A 22,923-nucleotide genomic window follows, 5' to 3' on the forward strand; every position below is an offset into this window, starting at 1 on the left:
ATGATACCTGGAGCTGTCCTCCTCCTGCTGCTCCTCTTCCCAGGTAAGACAGATGTTCACTGCGGTTCAGGATGAGATGCTGATTAAATATTTGCGTCGCCTGGATGCATGCTGCACTTTCATTAATTTAAGCAGCCATATAAGCTGGACTCATGGACTCGCGTTTAATTTCATTGTTGTTCCCAGTTTTTATATTACTTGCAAGGCTCTGTGGGTTTTTTCCCTTCATGCTTGACTTTGACGGATGTCACAGGAGGGGTTTTATTATGACGATCAAGAGAATGAGAATAGTTATTGTATATGATAAGACAAATATTTGCCTTTAGCTGGTAAACTGCTGACTGCCACCGGGCATCTGGACTCAGATTCATCAGACACTGATTTTATACAAACACTGGTTTATCTGTGGATGCCACAGGTTTAGGCTTTTGTTTTAGCTAATTTATCTGTTTATTCTACCAGCGAGCCACTTTGATATTCTGCTGCACAGCATTTGGAGTTCCCGTTGAAGGAATACTCCAACGTTTTGGGCAAAATACTCTTTTCCGACTTCCCCAGACTGAGACAAAATGTTTGATATCATTCTCACCACTGTACATCCAGTGGTTCAGTTCCTGTGGGTAGCAGTTTGTGTTAGCTTAGCATAAATACTTGAAGTCTATGGGAGTCGTTAGTCTGGATTTGTCAAAGTGAAGAAATGAACCTTGCAGCGAGTCCAAAGCTGTCTTATTCCCAGACTATCATGTGCATTTGACCGACTACTTGAATCTGCATCACAGTAATCGACACAGTGCTCAAGGTATAGGAAGATCCACCACAAATTAACTTATCCTGAAATGACTCTTTTTTTTTTCTTCTTAATTTCTAAGACATGTATTTCAAATACAAATGCCCAAAAATGTTGCATTATTCCTTTAAAAGCTGGCAAATTGCAGCCTCTTGGTGGGGGGACAGAATTTTAATATCCTGCCTTTAATCCAGCAAAGACAAAAAGCCAGATTTGAGCCTGTGCAGCGCTGCACTCTTTTTATTTCACTGTACTGAGCCTTTGTGAAGACGCTGTGTGTATTTTCCTCCCCCATACAAGATGGAGTGTCTTCTCGAAAAGTGTGCAGCTACCAGGACGTGCTCGACCACCTGAACCTGACCAGAGGTAACGAGGTGTTCACGTCCACGCGGCCCGTCCTGGATCACACACACCGCACTGTGGTGCAGCTCAATGTCTATCTCTACTCCATCGTGGCTGTGGTGAGTGGTGAACCCATGCAGTGTGTGCAGGGTGTGCATGAAAATGTGTGTGTTTTTAGCTCAACCCGTGCTTGATGTGACATGTGTTTCTGGTCATAGACTGAGAAAACACAGACGTTTGTTCCTGTCATCTGGATTGAAATGGTGAGTATGTTTTGTCAAGATGATTTCCCACGTGATCCATACTGCTTTTCTTGATTCCCATTCCTGATATCCACTCAGCTCTTATATTTTTCACGCTTGTGCTCTTTTTCCCTCCCTCTCTGTTGTATTCATTTATCATTTTCCCTGCCAGTTTTCCCCACAGCCTTTAGTAAAGTTTCATCTTTGTTGAACTTGGTTTTGACTCCCAACATCTCTTCTCTCTCTCCTCTTCTAGTGGAAAAAGTGTCGCTGCCAAAATGTCCTCTTTGTTTGTCTTTTCACAATTATCTGCTCAGGTTTTATTGATTGATTGATTGATTGCCTGATTGATTGCTGATCATTTTCTCCTGGCCTGTTGGTGCAGAAGTGGCACAATGAGCGCATCTCTTGGGACCGTTCTCAGTTTTGTGGGATCAGTCAGGTTTCTCTTCCCAGAGAAATGCTGTGGAAGCCAGATCTGTTCATCTATGAGATGTGAGTGTTCACATGCACACGAACACACACACACCAAGGTTATTATCCCAACAAAATCTAACAAAACACCAAAAACTAAATGTGAAAAAACATCTTCATTTTCATTAACTGAAATAAAAATAAAAACAAGGCTTAACAAAACAATGATAATTATATTAGCTGAAACTGTCTCGTATAAACTAAAATTATAGAGAAAATCTCTTTAATTTTCATCTTTGACAATTTATTTGGTTGCTCATCTGTCCTCAGTGAATATATTTTTATAAAATACCATACCAATACATTTAGTATTGGTGAACGAATGAAAAATGCAAAACTTTAATAACCTGGATGCACACACACACACACTTGACAGATGGTGCACATGACAGCTATATTGACCAAAGTATGAATGACTGCACTGCACTGTAATACAGCTGTAATGGTTTAGCCTTTCTCTGTGCAGCAAGTAAACAGACTTTAGAACAAATTAGGTAAACATTGCGGTTATTAAAATCTCATGTATTTGTTTAACATAAAGAAAGTTTGTTTTACCAGGTGGGACCGCAGTGCGTGACAATTGAGACATATATGAAAGAAGTGTGTGTGTGTGTGTGTGTGTGTGTGTGTGTGTGTGTGTGTGTGTGTGTCTGTTGTGGCAGGACGCAGAGCGATGAAAGCCTCCCAAGCCCATATCTGTACATCACAGACAAGGGCGTCGTGTCGTTTGAGGGGGACCTTAAGGTGGTCAGCAGCTGTAAACTGGACGTGCACAAGTTCCCCTTCGACACACAGCACTGCAGCCTCACCTTCAGCTCCCTCATATATATGGGTGAGCCTGGGACCATCTGAGGGGCTTTCTCCTGAGTCCTTCATGGACAATATCAGTCGTAAGCTGCCCACAGATTCGGGTTAATAGGTTCCTACTGCACCTCCTAGTGGCTCAGACGCTGTTAGCATCTATTCCCATCGTCAGTCTGTCTTAACCAGTCAGATGGGACCCTGGATGTACCGTAATGTAGCATGAAGATCAACAAATTTGGTTATGGAAGGTAGTTTTTTGGGGGGTGGATGGGTCAATCACACAGACCTTCATTCATTTAATTTTTTGGTTTATTTAAAACAGGGACAGTGTACGATAAATGCAATGCACCATCTGTTGGCTGTGTATATGATGCAAATACAGCAACAAAAGAAAATGACAGCTCACACACACATTATACACATGGCTGTCTGTCCTCCAACCATTTAACAGTCAGTTGTAAGGATAAAGTCCTGCTGTTTTGTTGCTACAGTTGAAAAAAGTGGTTTGGGGAAATTTTGTCATGAAAATATACAACAGTCTCCCATCATTGATGATCTTGTATGTCGTAATTCACCGTAAGCTTTTGGGATGAATTGTTTAAACTGTGCAGAATCTTGTCAGGTAAACACACATTGGTCATAAATGAAAAATTTTCAAAGCGTGGTAAGTTGTATTTTTTGACAATATTGCAATAGTGAGATTGTTTTTTTTTGTCAAGTCCCTGCTTAGACAAGAACCATGTTTGTTTTTAGGTTTTGGGCTTATTTAAGGGAACATTGGCTTGCAAATATTGTGTTAAGTTTGCTAAACTTGGCCATCACTTTTTCCTAACCTTAACAAAGACCCTTTCCTAACCTTAACCAAGTAGTTAACGAAAGCTGCTGAGCGACTAAAGCTAATGTTTGGCTGGTTAAGAGCGACTGACAATAGCAATAGAGGATCACAGCCTTCTGACCCACTAGATCAGTGGTTCTCAAACTTTTTTGAATACAGTAATGTACCCCCTTTTGAGATAGAAAGTGCAGTAGGGACCCACTAACCCAAACCTGCGGGGGTGATTATGACTGATAACGTCCACTCAGTCGAATCAGGTGCACCGTGTGTGTGTGTGTGTGTGTGTGTATCTCTCTCTCTCCTCATTCCAGTGGATGAAGTGCATCTCGTCCCGTTCTCCAACTCGTCCCGGGCCACGCAGTTTTCTCGTGAGGTGATGAAGGCGCAGGGCGAGTGGGAGTTCCTCAACCTGGCGATCTCTAACATCACCGTCAGTTTCGAACGAGGAGAGTGGGACCAGATCATTTACACCGTACGCATCGAAATACAAACCTCTAAAGCAACTGTGCTGTGACTCACTGAATTGATTGATTGATGATTATTTTCCCCTTCTGGATAATATAGCATCACTGAAGAATGGTTCTACAGAACAAAACAAAGGAGCAGGGTTAGTGGACGCTGTTGGCCATAGTGTGTGTGATACTGTGCAGTGAAGCAAAATAAAGGAAAACTTCACTGAAATATGAAATTTTTGATGGCTACATTCCAACAATGACATGTTGAGTGACAACAACCTATAGTGAGTTCACACTAATGTGCACTCAAACCCTGTGCATCCATGTGATGTTTGACAAGAACTGAATTGAATTTTTGAATTTTTCATTTTTGAGTGAACTGTTCCTTTAACTAGATAAAATCCTTTCAGTCAGGTGGTTTCAAGTTTGTATTTTAATCATTTTAATAATTCTATAGTGAATTAAATTTCAGTGAAATTATCCTCTTTTTGAAATCTGGACAAATTCACTTGGTTTCTTTCAAAAACACAGGGAAAAAGGTGATTAATAAATGGACAAAAAGATTACTGGAACATATCCAAAAAAGAAACAAAAATTACCTGAAAATTTGCAAAAAATATTTTTAAAAATTACAAGAAAGCATATTTATAATGATTGAAATGATGTATTTAAATGTCAGATCAGTGATGCTGGCTTGACGTCAGATTTCTGAGGCTGTGTTCAGACGCCTTTCACAAGCATTTAAAGTTTTCCTCATTTTGCTGAGGACGACCTGGAAACCCTCAAGGACCCCTGGGGGGGCCCTGGACTCCACTTTGAAAACCACTACTCGACATCAGTAAGAATCAGAAATACGTTATTGATCATTGAGAGGAAACTGGGCCAGCTGCAGCTGCTTAATTCAAATTATCAAGAGAGGAATACAAGTCTTCTGTCCGTCTTCACATTGAACTGACTCTTGAACATGTGCTCCTAGGTCACCATGAGGAGGCGGCCCCTCCTCTACGTCGTCAACTTCCTGTTGCCCATCCTGTTCCTTCTGTGTCTGGACCTGGCCTCCTTCTTCATCTCAGATCATCGGGGGGAGAAGCTGGGCTTCAAAGTCACCGTGCTGCTGGCTGTCACTGTGATGCAGCTCATTTTGAACGACATCCTGCCTTCCATGTCCAACAACACTCCGCTCATTGGTACAACACACTCTCACACATTTAACTTTAATTCATATGAATTGTACATAGTACATAGTGATAACACAGTATTTTTATTTCCCCCCTCCTTCCAGCGACCTTCTGCATTGTGATTTTTGGTCTGATGCTGCTCAGTCTCGTCGAGACGATCTTGGTGACACATCTGATGGAGAGGGACTCTCCGTCTCAGGAGAGCTGCAGGCCGGGGGATGAAAGTGAGGACAGATGATAAATCCAACCATGTATCTGTCTCTGTATCTGCATCAGCCTCTGTATCTGTAACAGAGGCTCATGAGGCTTCTTGTAATGCACAGAGACACTAACCCTAACCCTAACCTAACCCAAATGAATGCTATATAACCAAAGTTTGCAGAAGTTTGCATTCACACTGTCCAATTCTACATTTTCCTTTTTGATGCAGAATTGCTTTATTATTTTCTAAAGACTGAGTCCAGTATAGCACAAACTAGGTCTCTTATGTATATTATATTCCCCTCCAGGGAACTTCTATTCATCCCAGCTGTGGTTCTGAAACATGATTTGAAACGTAATTTCTATGAGTGACCAATGGGAGTAACACACAAGCAACCAGACAGGAAGATGCAGACATATTTATAGAATCAAATATGAAAAGTCCTGAGCTGGTCTCCAGGAACGCAAAGAGGGAGGAGGGTGTGAATTGTAGCCACCACTAAAAGAGTGTGTAAGAGTCAGTTAACTCTATAACCCCTAACCCTAACCCTAACCCTTTTCCAGAGGAGGAAAACCAGAGTCCCCATGTGTGTCCCTGTGAGGCGCCTGGTGGTGACACACCTGAGGAGGTCAGCACTGTAATGGAAAACACACGAATCAGGTGTCAAACGCAGCCTTGTCAGTCCCAGCAGGATGTTAACTCCAGTCCGCTGTGTCCAGGTGGGGAGCGGCAGGCCGGCAGGAGAGTGTGGTGTGCTGCTGTTGATCCTGGAGGAGCTGAGGAGGCTGCAGAGGAGCCAGGCGTTGCTCCTCAGCGACACGATGGACGGAGGGACGCCGGGCTGCTGGACCAGAGCCGCCACCAAAATCAACACCCTGTTCTTCATTTTCTATGTCGTCACTGTCTCACTTTTTCTAATATTTATATGTAAAGAATGGAGCTCTTAGAGAACACCGGGGTGTTGAGTCATTTTTGGAGCGCTGTAAGGTTTTGGGAAGGTTATTTATGAAATAATTACTAGTTCTCTTGTTAAAAATGTAATTTAACTATCTTAATCACTCCATGAAATTATTACATGACTGATTACTTTTTAACTGCTTTTCTAACAAATGTTTAAAACTGCTATATAACTTGAATTAAGATCAGATGTTTTGATTTTTAAGCACAACCACCGAAACAAATGACACTTATTATTTTTTTAATTTTTTAAATTAATTAATTTTTTTTTTTATGTCAAGGACGCCCAGATTGATACACCTTGAACCTGTGTTTGACATGATGTTCGCCAAGGTTATTATAGTTAAGTAAAACTACACTAAAAACTAAAGCTAGATGTGAAAAACAAACAAACAAACAAACAAACAAACAAAAACTGCAACAACATTTTAGTTCATGAAAATAACAATAAAACTAGATTTTAGAAAAAAACTGAAACTAACTGATACTGTGTGGGTACAAAACTAAACAAAATAAAATAAAAGACGATGTGTTTATTTTTAGTCTTTGTCGGTTTGGTCATTTTTTTTTTAGGCACAACGAGCACGAGGCGGCGTTGGTGCTGATGTTTATTGAGACTGGGAGTCAAACTATTCTGAACTTCTTACATCTTGACCCTGACAAACACCCAACGATTATAATAGTTAAAAAAAAACAAAAAAAAAACAAAAAAAAAAAAAAAACACTGAAAACTACACTAAAACTAAAAAATTCTAAATGATAACTAAAAAAAGCTAAACTGAAACGAGCAAACGCACTCTGGAAACTCAACTGAAACTAAACTGAACTGAAAACAAAAATTAAAACACGAAATGAAAAATACAAAACTTATAAGTAACTCCGATGTGGTCCATCTGATAAGTTTTAGTGACTCCATCTCTGTCTGTGCTGCAGATTGGCAGATTAACAGTGAGGAGTGGGAAACACACAACAGCCACTCTTATGCATTTTTTCATTGATAAGTTGTCTTTTAAAACTCACGTTTCTGAACTAACAAAAAACCTAAAGGCAAAACTATTCTTTTATCGCAATAGAGCTTGTTTTACTTGCAGAAAACAGCTTGTTCAAGCCACCTTTTTACCAGTTTTAGACTATGGTAATCTATATGCATGCTACTCTCTGACATTGAAGCCTCTTGATGCAGTTTATCATTCTGCCCTTCGTTTTGTTACAGGTGATGGGTTTAGAACTCATCACTGTGTTCTTTTATGACAAAACTGAATTGTCATCTTTAACTGCAAGGAGAGAGCAGCATTGCTTGATTTTCATTTACAAGGCCTTACTTGATGTTTTACCTGTGTATCTTACCAGTTTAATTTCACTTAGAACTAGTAACTTGCACACTCGTTCACAAGAGATTTTGATTTTAAGCATTCCTAATGTAAGGACAGAATTAGGGAAGACTGCATTTCAATTTTATGCTCCTCAGAAGAGGAATGACTTGCAGAATGTCCTGGGTCTAGATCACCTGATTTCTTTAGATTGCTTCAAAAGCCTATTGTTCAATCTTCTGCAACTGGTTTGTAATTGTGATTTATGATATTATGTATGTTTTATTGTAATTGTAATCAGGGCGTCATTGGAAAAGAGAGCTTCCTCTCAACTGACCTTCCCTGAATAAATAAAGGAAATAATAATTGGGATAATTTCTAGTCAAAATAATGAAATAATAGTGGGATTAAAATATTCCCCATTTTTCTGGGACCCCAAGATGGGAGCCGCTAGGAGCGATGTGCTTTGATGTGATTGGCAGACGAGGGGCGGTGCCAAGCCCAACAAGACAACCAATCAGAAGCGAGTTTAATCACGCAGCACAATGCCAGATGCACGTAGACACTGAAATATTTCCACCCGACTGCTTACATTCATTCATTCATTCATTCATTCATCCTTCGACCTATTGATTAGTCGCTTTGCATCCAATTGAGCGCAGCTGACGTCATGAAAGCGGACGTCCGTCTGGTGCTGGCCTCCAGTTTGCCACAAGGCCGCTTGCTTGTTGGTCGCAGGAGTAGCAGGCAGGACAGGTAAGCCGCTGAACTTGTGAGCTTTGTGCGCTTCAGTCCCACTGCTTTTCTGCGTCTTTCCTCTCAACAAAACACACACACATGACATTCCGTTATTCTGAGCTGCTTTGAGCTTGTTGCGGTTTCTGTGCGGCATCAAACCAAACATGGAAACTGGAAAATCAGGGAATCTGCCAAAATGTTGATGCACTCCATAAAAATCAGGGGCTTCCCTTCCAATGCAGGCATTATGTTTTTTCACAGCGCCTGAGCTGAATGAGTAGGCTGCTGTGTGTCTGCACTGAGGGCGAGGCTCAGCCCCCCACACATTTTAATCATTTATTTACGCCCACATTAGTAACAATATATACAGGGACATAAATACTGAGGGCACAGACTTAAGATACACAGGCACATGATGGACAGTGTCTTTTGCCTACAGAGCAGATCAGTCACTGGTACAGGTAACAGCGTCTCTGCCATATATGGTGGCTGCCAGTAATCACAGACACAGAACAGTACTTGGAGAGCCTTTTAGCTTTCTTCTTGGGCATCCCAAGTAGACACAGACCTCTGACAACCAATCTGTGAACATGCCCAAGGCTGCCAAAAATGAAAACGAGTAGCCTACACCTAAAGCCTAGCTCTGAGATGGTATTTATCAGCGGTTGGTATTTTATGACCTTCGTCATGAAGGCCTTCTCTAGGCTTGAATCAAAGGTGATTGCTATCTCTAATAGAAACACTTTTCTGGACTCCTCATCAACAATGACAACATGTGGTGTTTTAGCAGACAGTTGTGAAAGGTTATGTTGGTCATTACAGAGATGGAACATGGATGCATTGACACGGGTATGTGTGTACATTTTCACTGAAACTGTGAAGTGTCGTGATGTCCTTTACGATAAGGTTCACTATTCTATTGTGACGTGCTATGTACATTCCTCTGTAAGCATGGCAGCCATTCAAGATATGTGACAGGGTTTCGGTGACGTGCTCTGTGGTGTGGTGCAAGCAATGAGGAGCCTGAGTGGAGGGAAACCAGATAGAGAGGTTGAGTCTTGTCGGAAGAACCTGTAATCTGCTTTTAATAGTGAATATGACAATATCCTCATTGAGTGCAGTCCAGTGTTGTTGCTGATGATGTTGATGAAAGGCTCAGCCCCTCACACACACAGAGAGACCCTCACACACACACAGAGCTCATCACTCCGGCAAACTCCAAGCCACATTCATAACTTTCCTTTGATTAACAAACAGTGCAGTGTTGTTTCACGATATTCATCATATTCATGTTTTCCTATTGAATATTTGAAACTTTATTCCTCTACCTCATGATCAGACAGTGATGTCGGTCTGCCAAGTCATCCTTGTCACCTTGCCAGCAGCAGACCTCTGCAGTGATGAAAACCAATCAGTGCAGATGAGACATTCACTGTGCTGTATTGTTTGAGAAGTGACTGGCAATTAGGGATTATAAATACCACGATCCTGTTTGACTGCATATCAAGCCAAGACAAACCGCAATGCTCTTTTCTTCTGTCACTGTAATTGCAGTTCAATTTACCGTGGAGGAACAAAGATCCACTCCCTCTTAAGTGATGGAATTAATTAAATAATACCTCGGCTATGTCCCTTTGAGACTTTGCCAAAACCAGAATAACATGTACGCGTTGGCAAAGCACATTAACAGCATGTGAACAAAAACCGCTGCTTCTTGCCTGAACAGAAAATATTGAAAAACAAATCCACAGGGAGGATTATTTTCAGTGGAAATTACATTATCAGGAAATAATCGTGGGGAAAAAAATAGATTCACTTAAGTATCACGATTTAAAATAAATAAATAAATAAATAAAAACTTTTCCTGAATTTAATTTCTGAATCAGATGTAAGCAATCGACTGATATCGAGCTTGTCGTTCTAGGTTTTCAGCAAGGGGGCTAACTATTGCTCTAAATTTAAGCTTGTAGTTGCATAAATTGGGTTTGACTTGTGGATTCAGTGAAACACATTTGATTCATGTGTGATGATGTTAACCCTTGTAGGAGCCATTTCATGTAGTGAGAATGTTTTTTGAAACTTGACGTCACTGTATAAAATGACCTACAGTGACCTCTAGGAGAATCACAGCCTCATTCAAGATTCAAGATTCAAGAGTCTTTATTGTCATTATACACGGTGTCTGGGTTTCTTAGGTAATATTGACAGTAAGGGGACAATTCAGGGCAATTTAGAGATAAGAGGGTAATTCAATAAACCAAAATCATAATATCGAATCACAATGCTTGTAGGATACATGTTGAATTGGCACCCAAGTATCTTGATAGTATTAAATTTCTGGAGATAAACATATTGTCCCTGCCAAGAAAATTATTTATTGAAGTAAAAATACTTTGCTCAGAGGGACTGCAACAAAACTAACCCTTTGGACTGAAAACAAAATAAGAGGGAAAAGTATGAAATCATGAGTGGTGTCACTATCCAACGGACACTGACAAGTCCCAGCTTTGTGAAATGTGTTAAAGGCCTTGAAACAGGAAAAACAGGTTGTAGTTAACAGTTGTCAAAATGCCGCAGACATGACAACACCCCTGATAAACACATCCTGATGCCTGCCGTGCCCCGTGTCACCAGTTCATTGCCAGAAGGCAGAGATTTAATTCTTTAATTTTAATTCTTTTATTTGCACTTGCATGTTTATGTACAGGCCCAGTGCTGCTTGATATGTCGTATGCGCTCTCATGTCCCTAATTTTTCCATGTCATACATGGGGCTTACATGGGTTTTCTGTTTTTTTTTTTCTTCCTTATTTTTTATTTTTGGAAATCTTTTCATGTGGAAAGCACTTTGAGCTTATGCTTGAAAAGTATAGTAGTTTATTTCCCAATTCTTAAATATAAGTTTTTTTGTTGTTGTTGTTGTTAGTGATTAGTGAGGAAGGAAACGTCAGCCAGCCCCGAGGATATTTAATATTTTCCTCACCGGTGTTGTCGTGTCGATAACGATATTATGAGATCAAAATGTAGTCTTGCCTTTTTAATTGAGACCATCTGAAACCACTTTTGAATCCTGAATCTACAAACGGTGATTCTCTTGCCACTTTTAATTTAAAGAAGGGAGCCAACACTATGTTAACAGGCCAAATGATATTTTATTAAACCAGATTAGACCAGTGTTACTTTCGTCAACGATTATGATGACGAAATATATTCGTCAACGCCCATTTTTTTCTTGACGAAGACGAGACGATGACGAGCTAAAAATAGCTCTTTGATGACGGAAACATAACGAGACGTGTGTGTATTTTCGTCATGACGAGACGAGACGGGATGAAAATGTCAGTAGGTGGTGTAGTGGACTTTCAAAATGCACTATTTCCTCCAATTGTGCGTGCAATCTGTCTGCCAAAAGCTCAAAATATGAACAATGCATCCTGTGGCTTGTTTGGTTGAGAATGTGCGCATCCGCGCCAACAGCCTCATTTACTCTGTGGTGTACACTGGAGATGCGCACCGAACACAGCTAATATACAAGCCCACACCGCGGTAGTGACTGCGAACGGGGTCGGCGAACAGCTGATATACAAGCCCAGACGGATCGCGGTCGTGTTCGCCGCGCGTATCCGTCCAATGACGCAGTATAAATGAGGCTACCAGGCAGCCTGCGCACACACAACCACGGTAACACACGGGTGATGGTGATGGACTTGCACTTACAAGTCAGCAAATTTAGCTAACCTAAAACAAACAGGTAAATATAGACTGGGTTGTATATTTTGAAGTCTGTTAAGAAAAGAAAGAATGTTTTGTTTCTTGACTGTTTTTGTGAAATGACCAGTGATTCCACTGTTATCAGTTTTACATGTGTGTAATGTACAATCCTGAGTATATCATTAAGTACTGCATGGTTGCATTTCATCTCCATTGGTGGGAGAGTCTACCTGTATTGGCATGATTCAATTAGTTTAAACTTTAAACTTTAAAGACATACGTGTGTGTATATATATAGATAGATAGATAGATGTGTGTGTGTGTGTGTGTGTGTGTGTGTGAGTGTGTGTGTATATATATGTATATATACATATATATACACATACACACACACACACACATATATATATATATGACTAAAACTAATGACTAAAACTCGACTAAAATCTTTTTTAATTTTTGTCGACTAAGACTAGACTAAAACTATTAAGGACAGCAATGACTAAAATATGACTAAGACTAATAAGTATTTTCGTCAAAAAGACTAAGACTAAAATTAAAATGGCTGTCAAAATTAACACTGGATTAGACCAAATTAAATGTTTACCAGATGAGATGTGGACATCAGTAAAGTCAGTGGTGTGGTGTGCATGAGTGAGCATGTATGTCTGTGAGGGTGTTGTAAAAGCGCAAACATGACAAAAGGAAAAGCTCAAACCAACATCACCAAATCAAAAGCATGGTGTGCCTGCAAAGGTTGCCAGGACAGGAGAGGGAGGCTGGGCCGTATTCAGCGTAGACGTACCGGTACGTAACGTCAAGCTAACAGAAACGATAAAGCGCTGAACAACCTGTTGCATTACGCAAGTGTTGCAAGTATGGAAGCCGAGAGGCCAATTCTCCTCGCGATTGTAGCCGAAGAACTGTCTGAGCAGGACATTATTTTCAATGGATCATTAATAATATGAGCACTGCAAAAGACCTTTGACATCACTGCCACTGCTTTGGCGATCAGACACAGGAGGAGACCTCCAACCTGGATCAGTGGTTATGTGGAAACTGTAGTTCCTAACTACACTGACCCGACTTTTGTCGCTTATTTAAGGATGAGAAGAGAAACATTTCAGGTGTCGGATCTGCTCTACTCTACTGTGTTTATGCACCTCTTGTGAGCTGAACTATCACTTAGACTTAGACTTACCAACCACTGTTTATAAAATGGAATAAAAGTGTGTTTTAAGTTGAATAAAACTTGCCATATTATTGAAGAAAAACAATAATCTATGTCTGATCTATCATCATACTTACCACATACATGTGCTTTTACCTCTTCAAATGATGGATAACATTTTAAACATTGGCTTCACTGATATAGCAACTTGGAAGCACTATCGTTTTAAATCGTGGAGGCGTAAATACAGGCTGATGCTGATTGGATAGGGTTAACACCTATGACACGCCCACAAAACGAAGGAAAACTACCTCTGAGGCATGTTGCTCTCTGTTACACAACGTTACGACCAAACAGATCATTCAATGAGACAACGTCACACAACATTACATTTTGTAACTTCGTTGAATACGCCCCTGGCCTACTGCAGGAGCTTGCATAACCTCAGCACACTGGGCCCAGGTGAGCAGAGTAACTAATCAATGAGCTGCAGGGAGAGAACAGGTTAGACCAGGGGTGTCAAACTGGTGCCATGAAGGGCCAAGGGGCTGCAGGTTTTCATTTCAACCGAAAACTCCACCAGGTGATTTCACTGATTAGTCGCTGATCTCTGCTTGAAGGAGAGGTAATCAGTGAAATCACCTGGTCGAGTTTTCGGTTGGAATGAAAACCTGCGGCCTCTTGGCCCTTCATGGCACCAGTTTTACACCCCTGGGTTAGACACATCTCCCCCAAGGGAAACCAGAAACCCCATGATGGCCCTACAGGGGCTTTACAAGGTATTTAAAAGGTTCATTTTGTTTCAAATTATCTTCCTTACTCAGTTCTCAAGGCAGTATCACCAAATCATCTTTTATCAAATCTTTCAAAGGATTATTATTTCCAGGACTGGTTTGTTCTGTTGTGTTCCTGGTGGCATTCTTATTTCATCATTCATTATATTTTTATTTTTTTCCTCTATGATTTTATTGCCATTTATATTTTAAAAAAAAATAAATAAATAAATAAATAACAGTGCATGTTTTCTTTGAAAATAGTTGTAAAAACCAATTGTCAGGGTTTATGCTTTTGTTTTCAGTATATATTATTAACTTTTGGAGGTATAATCCTTGGCATGCCAAAAAGTTGTTCACAAGAATTACAATGTGCACTAGTTACACTATCATGCCTGCTTTGGCTGCATACCGTCCCAAGGATGGACTCACCAGTTACCAAAGTGTGTGGTTGGCCGTCTGGACAGTCCACGGTGTAAACAGAGAGGTGAGCTGCTTGGACGGCCCGAGCAGCAGGGGGTTGGGTCGATGGAAGCTGGGAGGACAGAGCTGCCGAAGAGATGTGGTGACAGTCCGGAGGCACAGAGGCTGCTTGACGCTGAGGTGTGATTTCAGAAGCAGAAGGCAAATCCAGATCTGCTTGGACTCAGGAGGAAGAAGGCTTATATGAGAGAGCATGAGTGCTTTCTGCCTGTTGAGGTACCTCAGTTGGTATGGATGATTATAGGCGGTGAAAAGTCTGTGACTAGGGGAAGATCCTCTAGGGGAGGAACCAAGGGGAGATCCTCTTCTCGTCCCTCATCACTGTCACCCAGGAGGAGAAGGAGACTGGTGGAACAGCATGGACATGATGGAAGACATGATGAAGCAACTGCTCCATGGATGATGGACAGCAGGACTCTGGAGGGCAATTTGAGACTGTCGCTGAAAATTTTCAGTGGCTTCAACTCAGCTCTGATACTCAGGATTGCACTTGCAGATACCAAAACTAATACTGGATACTAATTCTGATATGAATGATGTAAACCAGAGGATGTTGAGTAAATCAAACTATGGCACTTTATATATTGCATGAATTACTGCTGACCTGGTTGCTTGGCTGCCTGCAGTAACATAACATGACGAATGTTATGACTTAGTGACTCGACAGGTAAGGGATGTTACTAACCAGCTCTGCAGCTTGAATCTTACAAAATAGGCAATAAATCTATAGAAGCTGTGTCACGTTGATAATTGAACTATGTAAAACTGTCTCTTAGTTACACTAATATGTAAGTCAGGTATGTGCACGAACTTGCCTGATCATCATGAGAGGCGGATTTCTCAGCGCCGGTTACACCATCTCTCTCTCTTTCTCTCTCTCATTCTCTCCTTCTGCCTGTGTGTGTTCAGTAAATGTGGATTGAGCTTGGAAAGAGCAGCAGCCAAAAGGAAAAGTCCAACATGTGGTCGACCAATGGTAGCCGACACACAGTCCAAGTATTGGGTCAGCTGACTAATGGTGTAAATTTGGTCTGTCACTCTCCAACAGGGGTCAGGGGACAGGGTCTGGCTGCACTGTGTGAAAAACCACATGTTGAACACTGTCATTCTTCATCCTTGGACTAAATTACTGCCAAATGACTCTGAGCACATTGTAAATTGGCTTCCTTGGACTCACACACTTTTACACTGGTAGTTTTATTTTCACAATTTTAGCAAGCCAGCTCATGGTTAATTCTATTTGCTGTGTATACAAAAAAAAATGTAAATTAGCCAAATCAGAAAAGAAATGTTCTACATGAATATCCTGTTTAAGTCCTGTATGTAGAATGATTTTTGCTGTCTCCCTCTGTGTCAAGCAACTCCTCCTGAGTTGATTTTGTTTCCTCCCCCTCTCTCGCCAGGAGCAGTGGGTGCAAACTGCTCAGTGTGTGCAGTTGGACAGGTAAAGCCTCTCACTGTCAGGGATGGCAGTGCTACGTTTCCAGAGGATTTTCCCAATACTGGTGGCACTTTCAGTCGGTATCATTGTTTTTAGTATATCAAGAGAACATATCAGGTAAGATGAGAGACTTTAATAATGTATTGACAAGAATTTGCAGAGGGTAAGGGGTAATTAAAGTAGGGTGATAACTCATGGCATTAGGGTATATTTTTAATCTGGTAAATCAGCTGCTAATAGTGATATGATTTTGTTTCAATGAAATGTTGAGTGAATAAGCCCCATATTCACAGTTATATATGGTTACTCCAAATAAAGTATTCTAGACTAATGCTGCTATTTTGCATCTGTTGTTTGCAATTCAGCCAGAGTTTTGTCTCAAGCAAAACCAGGAATACAGGCAAAGATGAGTTGGTGGTTGTTGACGTGTCAGTGTTCTGGGGTAAAATCGACAGCGTTACCTCACCTGCTGTGTTCAACACAACAAGTCAGAATGTCTCTGATGCAATGACAACAGACTTGACCACACAGCCAACAACTGAGCACGTGGTCACGAGGAGCATCACCACACTCGGAGCTGTAGGCCCCCTCAGGCAGACCGTCATGCCCTTGCTCTTCAGGAAAGACTTTAGAAAAATGCCCCGGTGGGATTTTGATGATGTTTATATCCAGGATGCCCAACCCGTGCATACAGTAAGCAGACTAACATGATAGGTTAGATCACCCTTTCTGCTTGTATGAAATCTTTCTGGGAGTGGGTAAACATGGCTCTTATTCTCTGCCAGGTTTCTTAGGTGTGTGACTGTGGTGTGAACAATCTCTGTTTTTTCTGGCTTGCTCCGTCTGTTCCTCTGAAACCAATTCGGTCAATTGTGTGTCACATCATGATGCAATATTTTCTTTGTTTATTGCCAGACCTGTGCCCAGTCTGTGCGGAAGTCTGAAGATGAGAGCTTTAAGAAGGCTTTCATTCCCAACATACGTTTGTTTATGTCCAAAGGCGACATCAACATAAGCGAGTGGAACAGACTTTCCCATTTCAACAACCCCTTTGGTTTCATGCAGTTCAACTATACGGGTAGGTGTGTGTGTTTGTGTGCAATAGAGCAGTGGTTCTCAGACTTTTTTTCAATAATGTGTGCCCTTTAAAATATTTTTTTCCAACCAAGTGGAAAATGGTAGAAGAAAAAATGGTAAAAGGTAGAATGGTAGAAGAAAAAAAACTACATAAAGAGGTACAACAGAGCACCATCAGTGTCTGAAACAACAACCTGATACTAACGATATTGTGTTGGCTCTGTTTTTGTTTTGTTTTTGCTTCTTTGTAGATATAAAATGTGTTTAGCAAACATAATTAAAAATTTTAATGAACTTACTATAGCACAGGCTAATTATTTTGGGAGTCATGCATGACTGATATTGTTTAAAGTAACATGTTTTTAAATATCACATACCCCCCTGCAGTACTCCAGTGTACCACTCGGGGTCCGTGTACCCCATTTGAGAACCACTGCAATAGAGAAGTGGAGTATTTGAGTAAATGGCAGGATTGCAATACTTAAGTGCTTTAAAAGTGTTGTCCTTTGTAATTCAAGCACGGTTTATTTAAGATAATGCATGCTGTGCTGGGTTTTGCAGAGATGAAGCCCATTTTGGATTTGATCCCAAAGGCACAGGAGCCGCTCCTGCCTCCCAAAACAGAGGGTGACGGCTGTGTGCGCTGCGCTGTGGTGGGCACGGCTGGAATCCTCTACGGCTCTGGCAAGGGGAAAGAGATAGACGCCCATGATCATGTGTTTCGGTAAGAGATAAAGACACAAGGGAGGGAAAACTGCCAAGTCATGCCATAGTCACCACCTGAAACTTGCAAAAGACATTCAAGCACTATTTCTTACCTTTCCCATGCCTCTCGGATGTTTATATTAATTGCTTGTCTATTTTTTTAATATTACATGAGATGTTTTTGCACTACCTCTACTAGTAATTTTTAAAGTTTGTGAAGGCAATGTTTCATATTAACTAATTTATCATCAAGTATTGCCTATGCCAGTTAAGATAATATGTGCCTGTGGTGGAGATTTTATATAAACACAGTCATTCATGAAAAGGAAAACTGTAAAAGTAGTGGCAGCCATTCCTTTGCAAACAATTAATTGTCCAGTTATTAGAAATTGCAGAACAAACATTCTTTGAGGCCACACAACATTTCCTTTTTAGTCAGGTTATCAGAGCAATGAGATAAACACTTAATACACCAGTGAGATAAACACTTGGCAGGAGGGCTGGAAGGCATTGCAGTTTGACAGAGCCCTGTTTTGTACTCATCGACAACATAGCTGTCAAGGTGGGGCAGCTGTTCATGTTTGTGGGTGCTACAATAAAGCTTAAATGACACGAACACTCCAATGTCATCAAGCAAACATACCACAGAATGAGGATCTTCTGGAAGAGTAGTGTGCTGGCCAGACCGGTTACCACTACATGTGTGTGACTCGCTATCTCACTGAACTGCTGTGGCTCATGTGCAGGGGCGCCGTATATGGGGGAAAAGTTAGGACAGTTCCAAGGGCCCTTGCCTGACAGGGGCCCCAAAAAATAGGTAAAAACTAATATAAAAATATTAAACCATCAACTAGCAAATACATATATATATTTTTTTTTTCATGGGGCCCAAAATTCCTGGCGGCGCCGCTGCTCACGTGTTTGTAGGTTTCAGACAAATAACAGTGATGCTGCAGTGCTGTTACTGACAGCCCTGTTTTGTTTTTGTTTGTTTTGTGTTTTTTTACACTGAATTTTCCTTTGATAATGGCCAATGTAATTTTTTATGTATCTCCAGAACGGAAGGAAGAGTAACACAGGACTAATACTTTTTTTTTCATGTGTGAAGTATTTTACAGGTATAGATATAACTGATAGGTGTCATTTATGTAGTGTTGCTGGTATGCTGCTCCCTGTCTATTGCTGCTGAGAAGCGTTCCCATCACAGAGAGAAAAAGGCTCCACACTAAGACACTAGCTCGCAGCAGCGTGTCAGCTAGGGCCTGCAGGATAATGGCAGACACAAAACACCTGGTTCACTGCTTCACTGCCACAGGTTCTGCTCCATCAACACCAGGACAACACGGCACCGCCTTTCAACGGAATTTACCCTTATCTACCTCTGACCTTGTGTGTGTGTCCTTGTATTCTGTTCAATAAAGGTGATGAAAATGCATAGGAGGTGTACTTGAGTGGAGTGCAAACAGAGAGGTTATAATAGACTTGTAGGTTTACTGGTTATCACACCCTTTTTTCAAAGTTATGAAAATCACTGTCCACATATCTCAAAGTAATTTTGACGGTCTAACGTTTTCCTCTGGTAGGGTGAACGGCGCGGTCATAACCGGTTTCGAGGACGACGTTGGAAACAGAACCTCGGTTTACGTTCACACATACCACTCAATCACAGCATCGCTGCTTATTTTCAGGCGATATGGAATGAAAGACATTCCTCATGATGAGGTATGATAAATACACCTATTTTGGTGGTGGCTGATCTTGAAATATGACATTTTAATTGTCAATCATGCAGGTTCCCACATCTGCTCATGGTGACATCAAGGCACGCACACACACTCTTGTTCTGAAACAATGCCAAGCATGTCCTCCTCTTATTCTTGCAGGGTATAAAGTATGTGCAGATTCCTGAGGCTATGAGGGACTACCATTGGCTGAATCGTCTTCTCACTGGAAATAGAACCATTTCTGGCTCATATACCTCCAAACGGTGAACATCTCCCCTCCGTCTCATTTTACACACCATTTTTTCCCCCTCATATCGTCACACTGACATTGGTTGCTATTGCCTGTTGTGTGTGTGTGTGTGTGTGTGTGTGTGTGTGTGTGTGTGTGTGTACCTTCCAGGCCGTGGACGTACTACGGCAAGCAGTTCAACGAAAGCCGCTTCTATGTTCTGCACCCAGACTTTCTCAGATATGTGCGGAACAGGTGAACCTCTTTTACCCTTTAATCCTCTTCCAACTTTGCACAGAAGTTTGTGTGTACAAAGTGGTTCAATAAGTGTGTGTGTATGTGTGTGTGTGTGTGTGTGCACTGGCTGTTCATTGACTGCAGGTTCTTGCTGTCTCGTCGCCTTAATTCATCACACTGGGCCATCGTCAGACCCACCAATGGAGCCTTTGCCATCTTCCTGGCTCTGCACACCTGTGATGTGGTAATATCACCCAGCATGCAGTTTGTTATGTGTAAATGCATTCATACATGCTAAAGACTGTAGACTGTGCTTTAGAATGAGTTCATCTCAGGCAGCTCTCTCCGTCTCTCTCTTGCTCAGGTGAATATATATGGATTCATGACAGAGGACTACAAAAAATACCCCAACTACTACGCTCACAGGGATTTCAGAAGCAGAGTTGTCTTCTATGCCAACCATGACTACAAGCTAGAGTTGAGAACATGGAAAAAACTGCATGACACTAAAATCATGAGTCTTTATCAAAGGTTGGACTCAGGAGGAGACCTGGCAAACAACGCCACCAGAAACGCCACTGAAACAAAACACTGACACTGTGAGGACGTAATGGCATCAGACCCGCTTCTTCTTGGAGAACAAGAGAGGTAGGTTTTGCCCCCAAGGACAAAACAATAAGTGGAAGACATCAAGGAGAACGCATTTGACACAGATAGAGAAATATTTCAACAATGTGGTAGATCAGGACCTAAGCAGTATAAAAAGATAGAGAAGCAAATAACACCCCACTCCCAGAACTAAATACACCATAAATCTGTCACCATATAGAAACTGCTGACAGATATAGAATAGCAAGAAACACCAACCCCTCAGCACGTGAAAAAAAAAGAGCCATGTGTTTTCATAGGTAGTGAACCCTTTAGGAAACACTTATGAAACACCTATTTTTTTTTTTCAATTTAGCAAAATGATAAATGTCGTTAATCCATGAGGATTACAGTAAAAAAAAAAAAAAAATACTGTTTTTAATTGGGAGTTGGCTTTTAAATGAAATTGTATGGTAATATGTTGTTCCTTGGCTCAGGACTAACGTTAATAGGAAATAGGGAAATCCAGGTGTTAATTTTAGATATATAATTATTATCATAAATACATTTTTGTTTTTTGTTTTATTTTATTTGTTTATTTTTTATGAGTTACTAATTTTCTGGGCACTTTCTTGTAATTATTTCTAGGTTTTTGTTGTTTTTGGTGTAGTTCTTGGATTTTTTTTATTTCAGTTTTTTGTAACTTTGTTGCAATGTCATGCTAATTTTAATTCAGTATTTCTTTTTGAAATGTTAGGTAATTTTGTTGTATTTTAATTTTAAATATCTCATGTAGTATAGTTCATAACATAAGTAATCAAGTGAAGTCCGGTTTCAAATGGTTAATCTTTTCAGATTTGCTGTGTAAGGATTCTGTTACATGGCAACAGTATCTGATAAGTATAAAGTGAAGGATTATCACTCTCTGCCCAGATTTGTGTCAACAAGCTGCTGTGTTCAGTGCGCAATAGTGTGTACTTAGAGCGACCAATAAAATATTAGGTGTGTGCGTGTTTTGATTTGGAATGGATTCATGTTGAATTTTATTTTTTATTTTATTTTGAATTTTATTTTATTTTTATTTTTGTTGGCAGCAAGAGCATGCACCTGCATTCCTGATCCAACTGACTGACTGTCAAGACAGAAATGATAGACGTTGATTGACAGATGCCAGTGTTCCTCAGAACTGAAATGACCGGTTAAGATAGATATCAGGGTGAGGAACTATGTGCCAGTTCTTTATCTGATTAGTTCCTCCTCACTGCTTGAAGGTGAGGTATTCACTGAAATCATGTGGTGGAGTTTTTGGTTGGAACAAAAAGCTGCAGATGCTTGGCCCTGCATGGCACATGGTTCCCCACCCCTGCATCATGTGGTCACTACGGTTACGGACAGTCTCCATGATTTGAGGCGCATGTTGAAACTGTATGGTCTTGGCTATTGAACGTTTGCTGAATTGGAGACAGTCACAGGTTTTATTGTTAGTCCATTGGACGGTCCAGATCAGACAATGCATGGGGAACGAGAAGCGACCTAACAAGGCGATGTGTGTCTGGTCATCTCTGAGCTCGACCCTGAGTCTCTCACAGCCCTGGACTGAGCTGCTCCGTGTGCTTGGTTTTCACGTCAGCAGGCATGGCAGTGACCACAGAGCTCGAGTACAAGCCAATCAACTGACTTTTCTGATGAAAACACAAAGTCAGTAAGGTTTATTAGATTTGAGGTAGCACTTTTCTAAACAGAATTCAATAAGCTGTGTGCTGTGTGTTTTCTTCTTTGTGGTCTCACATGACCTGGCTGGTAACAGTGTTTCAAAAGTCCACTCTTCCTGCCTGCCGCAAAACGGGCATATATGCCTCTTGCCCTACCCCTCTCTTTCTCTCTCTCCCAACTGGCAGGAAGGAGTCCAACTTCACTCCTGGCCAGATCATCGCCTCTGGTCCTTGCATCCAGCCGCCTAGCACTGCTAGTTTCCTGCCTGCTTGCAGTACTGACCGGTATTCTGCTTATTTTTTGCCCTTGCCTGCCATGCTCTGGGCTGTTTGCTCACCTTCTCTCTACACAGCTGAGCTCTAACACCACTCTTCTGTTACTAGAAACCTGGAGCCTAAACCCACAAGCCACTCTTACCTGCCAAAACTGCTTTACCTGCTCTGCCCTCCCCTTCCAACTCCTTCCTCGCCATTGGACTCATCTTCACACCCGTCTCCCCTTCGGACGCCATTCCCCCTAGACAGCCTTGATTATTGGTGTGTGTGTGTGTGTGCGTGTGTGTGTGTGTTTGACCTGCTTTTCTTCAAATAAAATATTTAAATTTACTTACTGTCTTGTCTCTGTTTTAAGGTTTTTGCCCGCCTTGTGACAAACTGCTCATTTGAACAACACCGATGCCAACATTAGACGGCACTATGTGGCACCTAGATTCTCACAAGAAGTTGAAATTTTATGATGTTTGCACCAA

At 41.1% G+C, this 22,923-nt stretch overlaps 2 protein-coding genes across 5 annotated transcripts; both read left to right on the forward strand.

Moving 5' to 3' along the window:
- On the forward strand, window positions 1-6,664 carry LOC115378169 (5-hydroxytryptamine receptor 3E-like). The gene is made up of 10 exons (XM_030078350.1): window positions 1-43; window positions 1,088-1,248; window positions 1,348-1,392; window positions 1,757-1,866; window positions 2,508-2,677; window positions 3,796-3,956; window positions 4,916-5,126; window positions 5,222-5,341; window positions 5,883-5,947; window positions 6,039-6,664. The coding sequence occupies exons 1-10, from the start codon at window positions 1-3 to the stop codon at window positions 6,264-6,266; spliced, it is 1,314 nt and encodes a 437-aa protein (XP_029934210.1). The 3' UTR covers window positions 6,267-6,664.
- A 1,527-nt stretch (window positions 6,665-8,191) lies between these two features.
- Window positions 8,192-22,774, forward strand: LOC115378431 (alpha-N-acetylgalactosaminide alpha-2,6-sialyltransferase 1-like). 4 transcript variants are annotated; one of them, XR_003930122.1, is made up of 12 exons: window positions 8,192-8,342; window positions 15,865-16,019; window positions 16,268-16,595; window positions 16,818-16,980; window positions 17,541-17,703; window positions 19,268-19,406; window positions 19,568-19,671; window positions 19,809-19,892; window positions 20,019-20,118; window positions 20,239-20,526; window positions 22,361-22,459; window positions 22,559-22,774. XR_003930122.1 is itself a non-coding variant. In XM_030078698.1 (10 exons), exons 2-10 carry the CDS (start codon window positions 15,928-15,930, stop codon window positions 20,467-20,469), a joined length of 1,404 nt encoding a protein of 467 aa, XP_029934558.1. In that variant the 5' UTR covers window positions 8,192-8,342; window positions 15,865-15,927; the 3' UTR covers window positions 20,470-21,481. The 4 variants fall into 4 exon arrangements, 1 of the variants encoding a protein (XP_029934558.1); XR_003930120.1 differs by having other exon boundaries at window positions 20,239-20,522; XR_003930121.1 differs by lacking the exon at window positions 8,192-8,342 and adding an exon at window positions 13,903-13,984 and having other exon boundaries at window positions 20,239-20,522.
- The last annotated feature ends 149 nt before the right edge of the window (window positions 22,775-22,923 follow it).

Source organism: Myripristis murdjan, chromosome 19 (genome assembly GCF_902150065.1).
Source record: "Myripristis murdjan chromosome 19, fMyrMur1.1, whole genome shotgun sequence".
NCBI classification, from domain to species: Eukaryota; Metazoa; Chordata; class Actinopteri; order Holocentriformes; family Holocentridae; genus Myripristis; species Myripristis murdjan.

What these genes read in the sequence shown, in the direction of transcription:
- LOC115378169 (XM_030078350.1), top strand. Translation starts at nt 1, where the DNA reads ATGATACCTGGAGCTGTCCTCCTCCTGCTGCTCCTCTTCCCAG. An exon ending in GATCTGTTCATCTATGAGAT is followed by an intron (nt 1,867 to 2,507) that starts GTGAGTGTTCAC and finishes CTGTTGTGGCAG; the next exon opens with GACGCAGAGCGATGAAAGCC. An exon ending in CAACAACACTCCGCTCATTG is followed by an intron (nt 5,127 to 5,221) that starts GTACAACACACT and finishes CCCTCCTTCCAG; the next exon opens with CGACCTTCTGCATTGTGATT.
- LOC115378431 (XM_030078698.1), top strand. Translation starts at nt 15,928, where the DNA reads ATGGCAGTGCTACGTTTCCAGAGGATTTTCCCAATACTGGTGGCACTT. An exon ending in GCCCATGATCATGTGTTTCG is followed by an intron (nt 17,704 to 19,267) that starts GTAAGAGATAAA and finishes TTCCTCTGGTAG; the next exon opens with GGTGAACGGCGCGGTCATAA. An exon ending in CTCTGCACACCTGTGATGTG is followed by an intron (nt 20,119 to 20,238) that starts GTAATATCACCC and finishes TCTCTTGCTCAG; the next exon opens with GTGAATATATATGGATTCAT.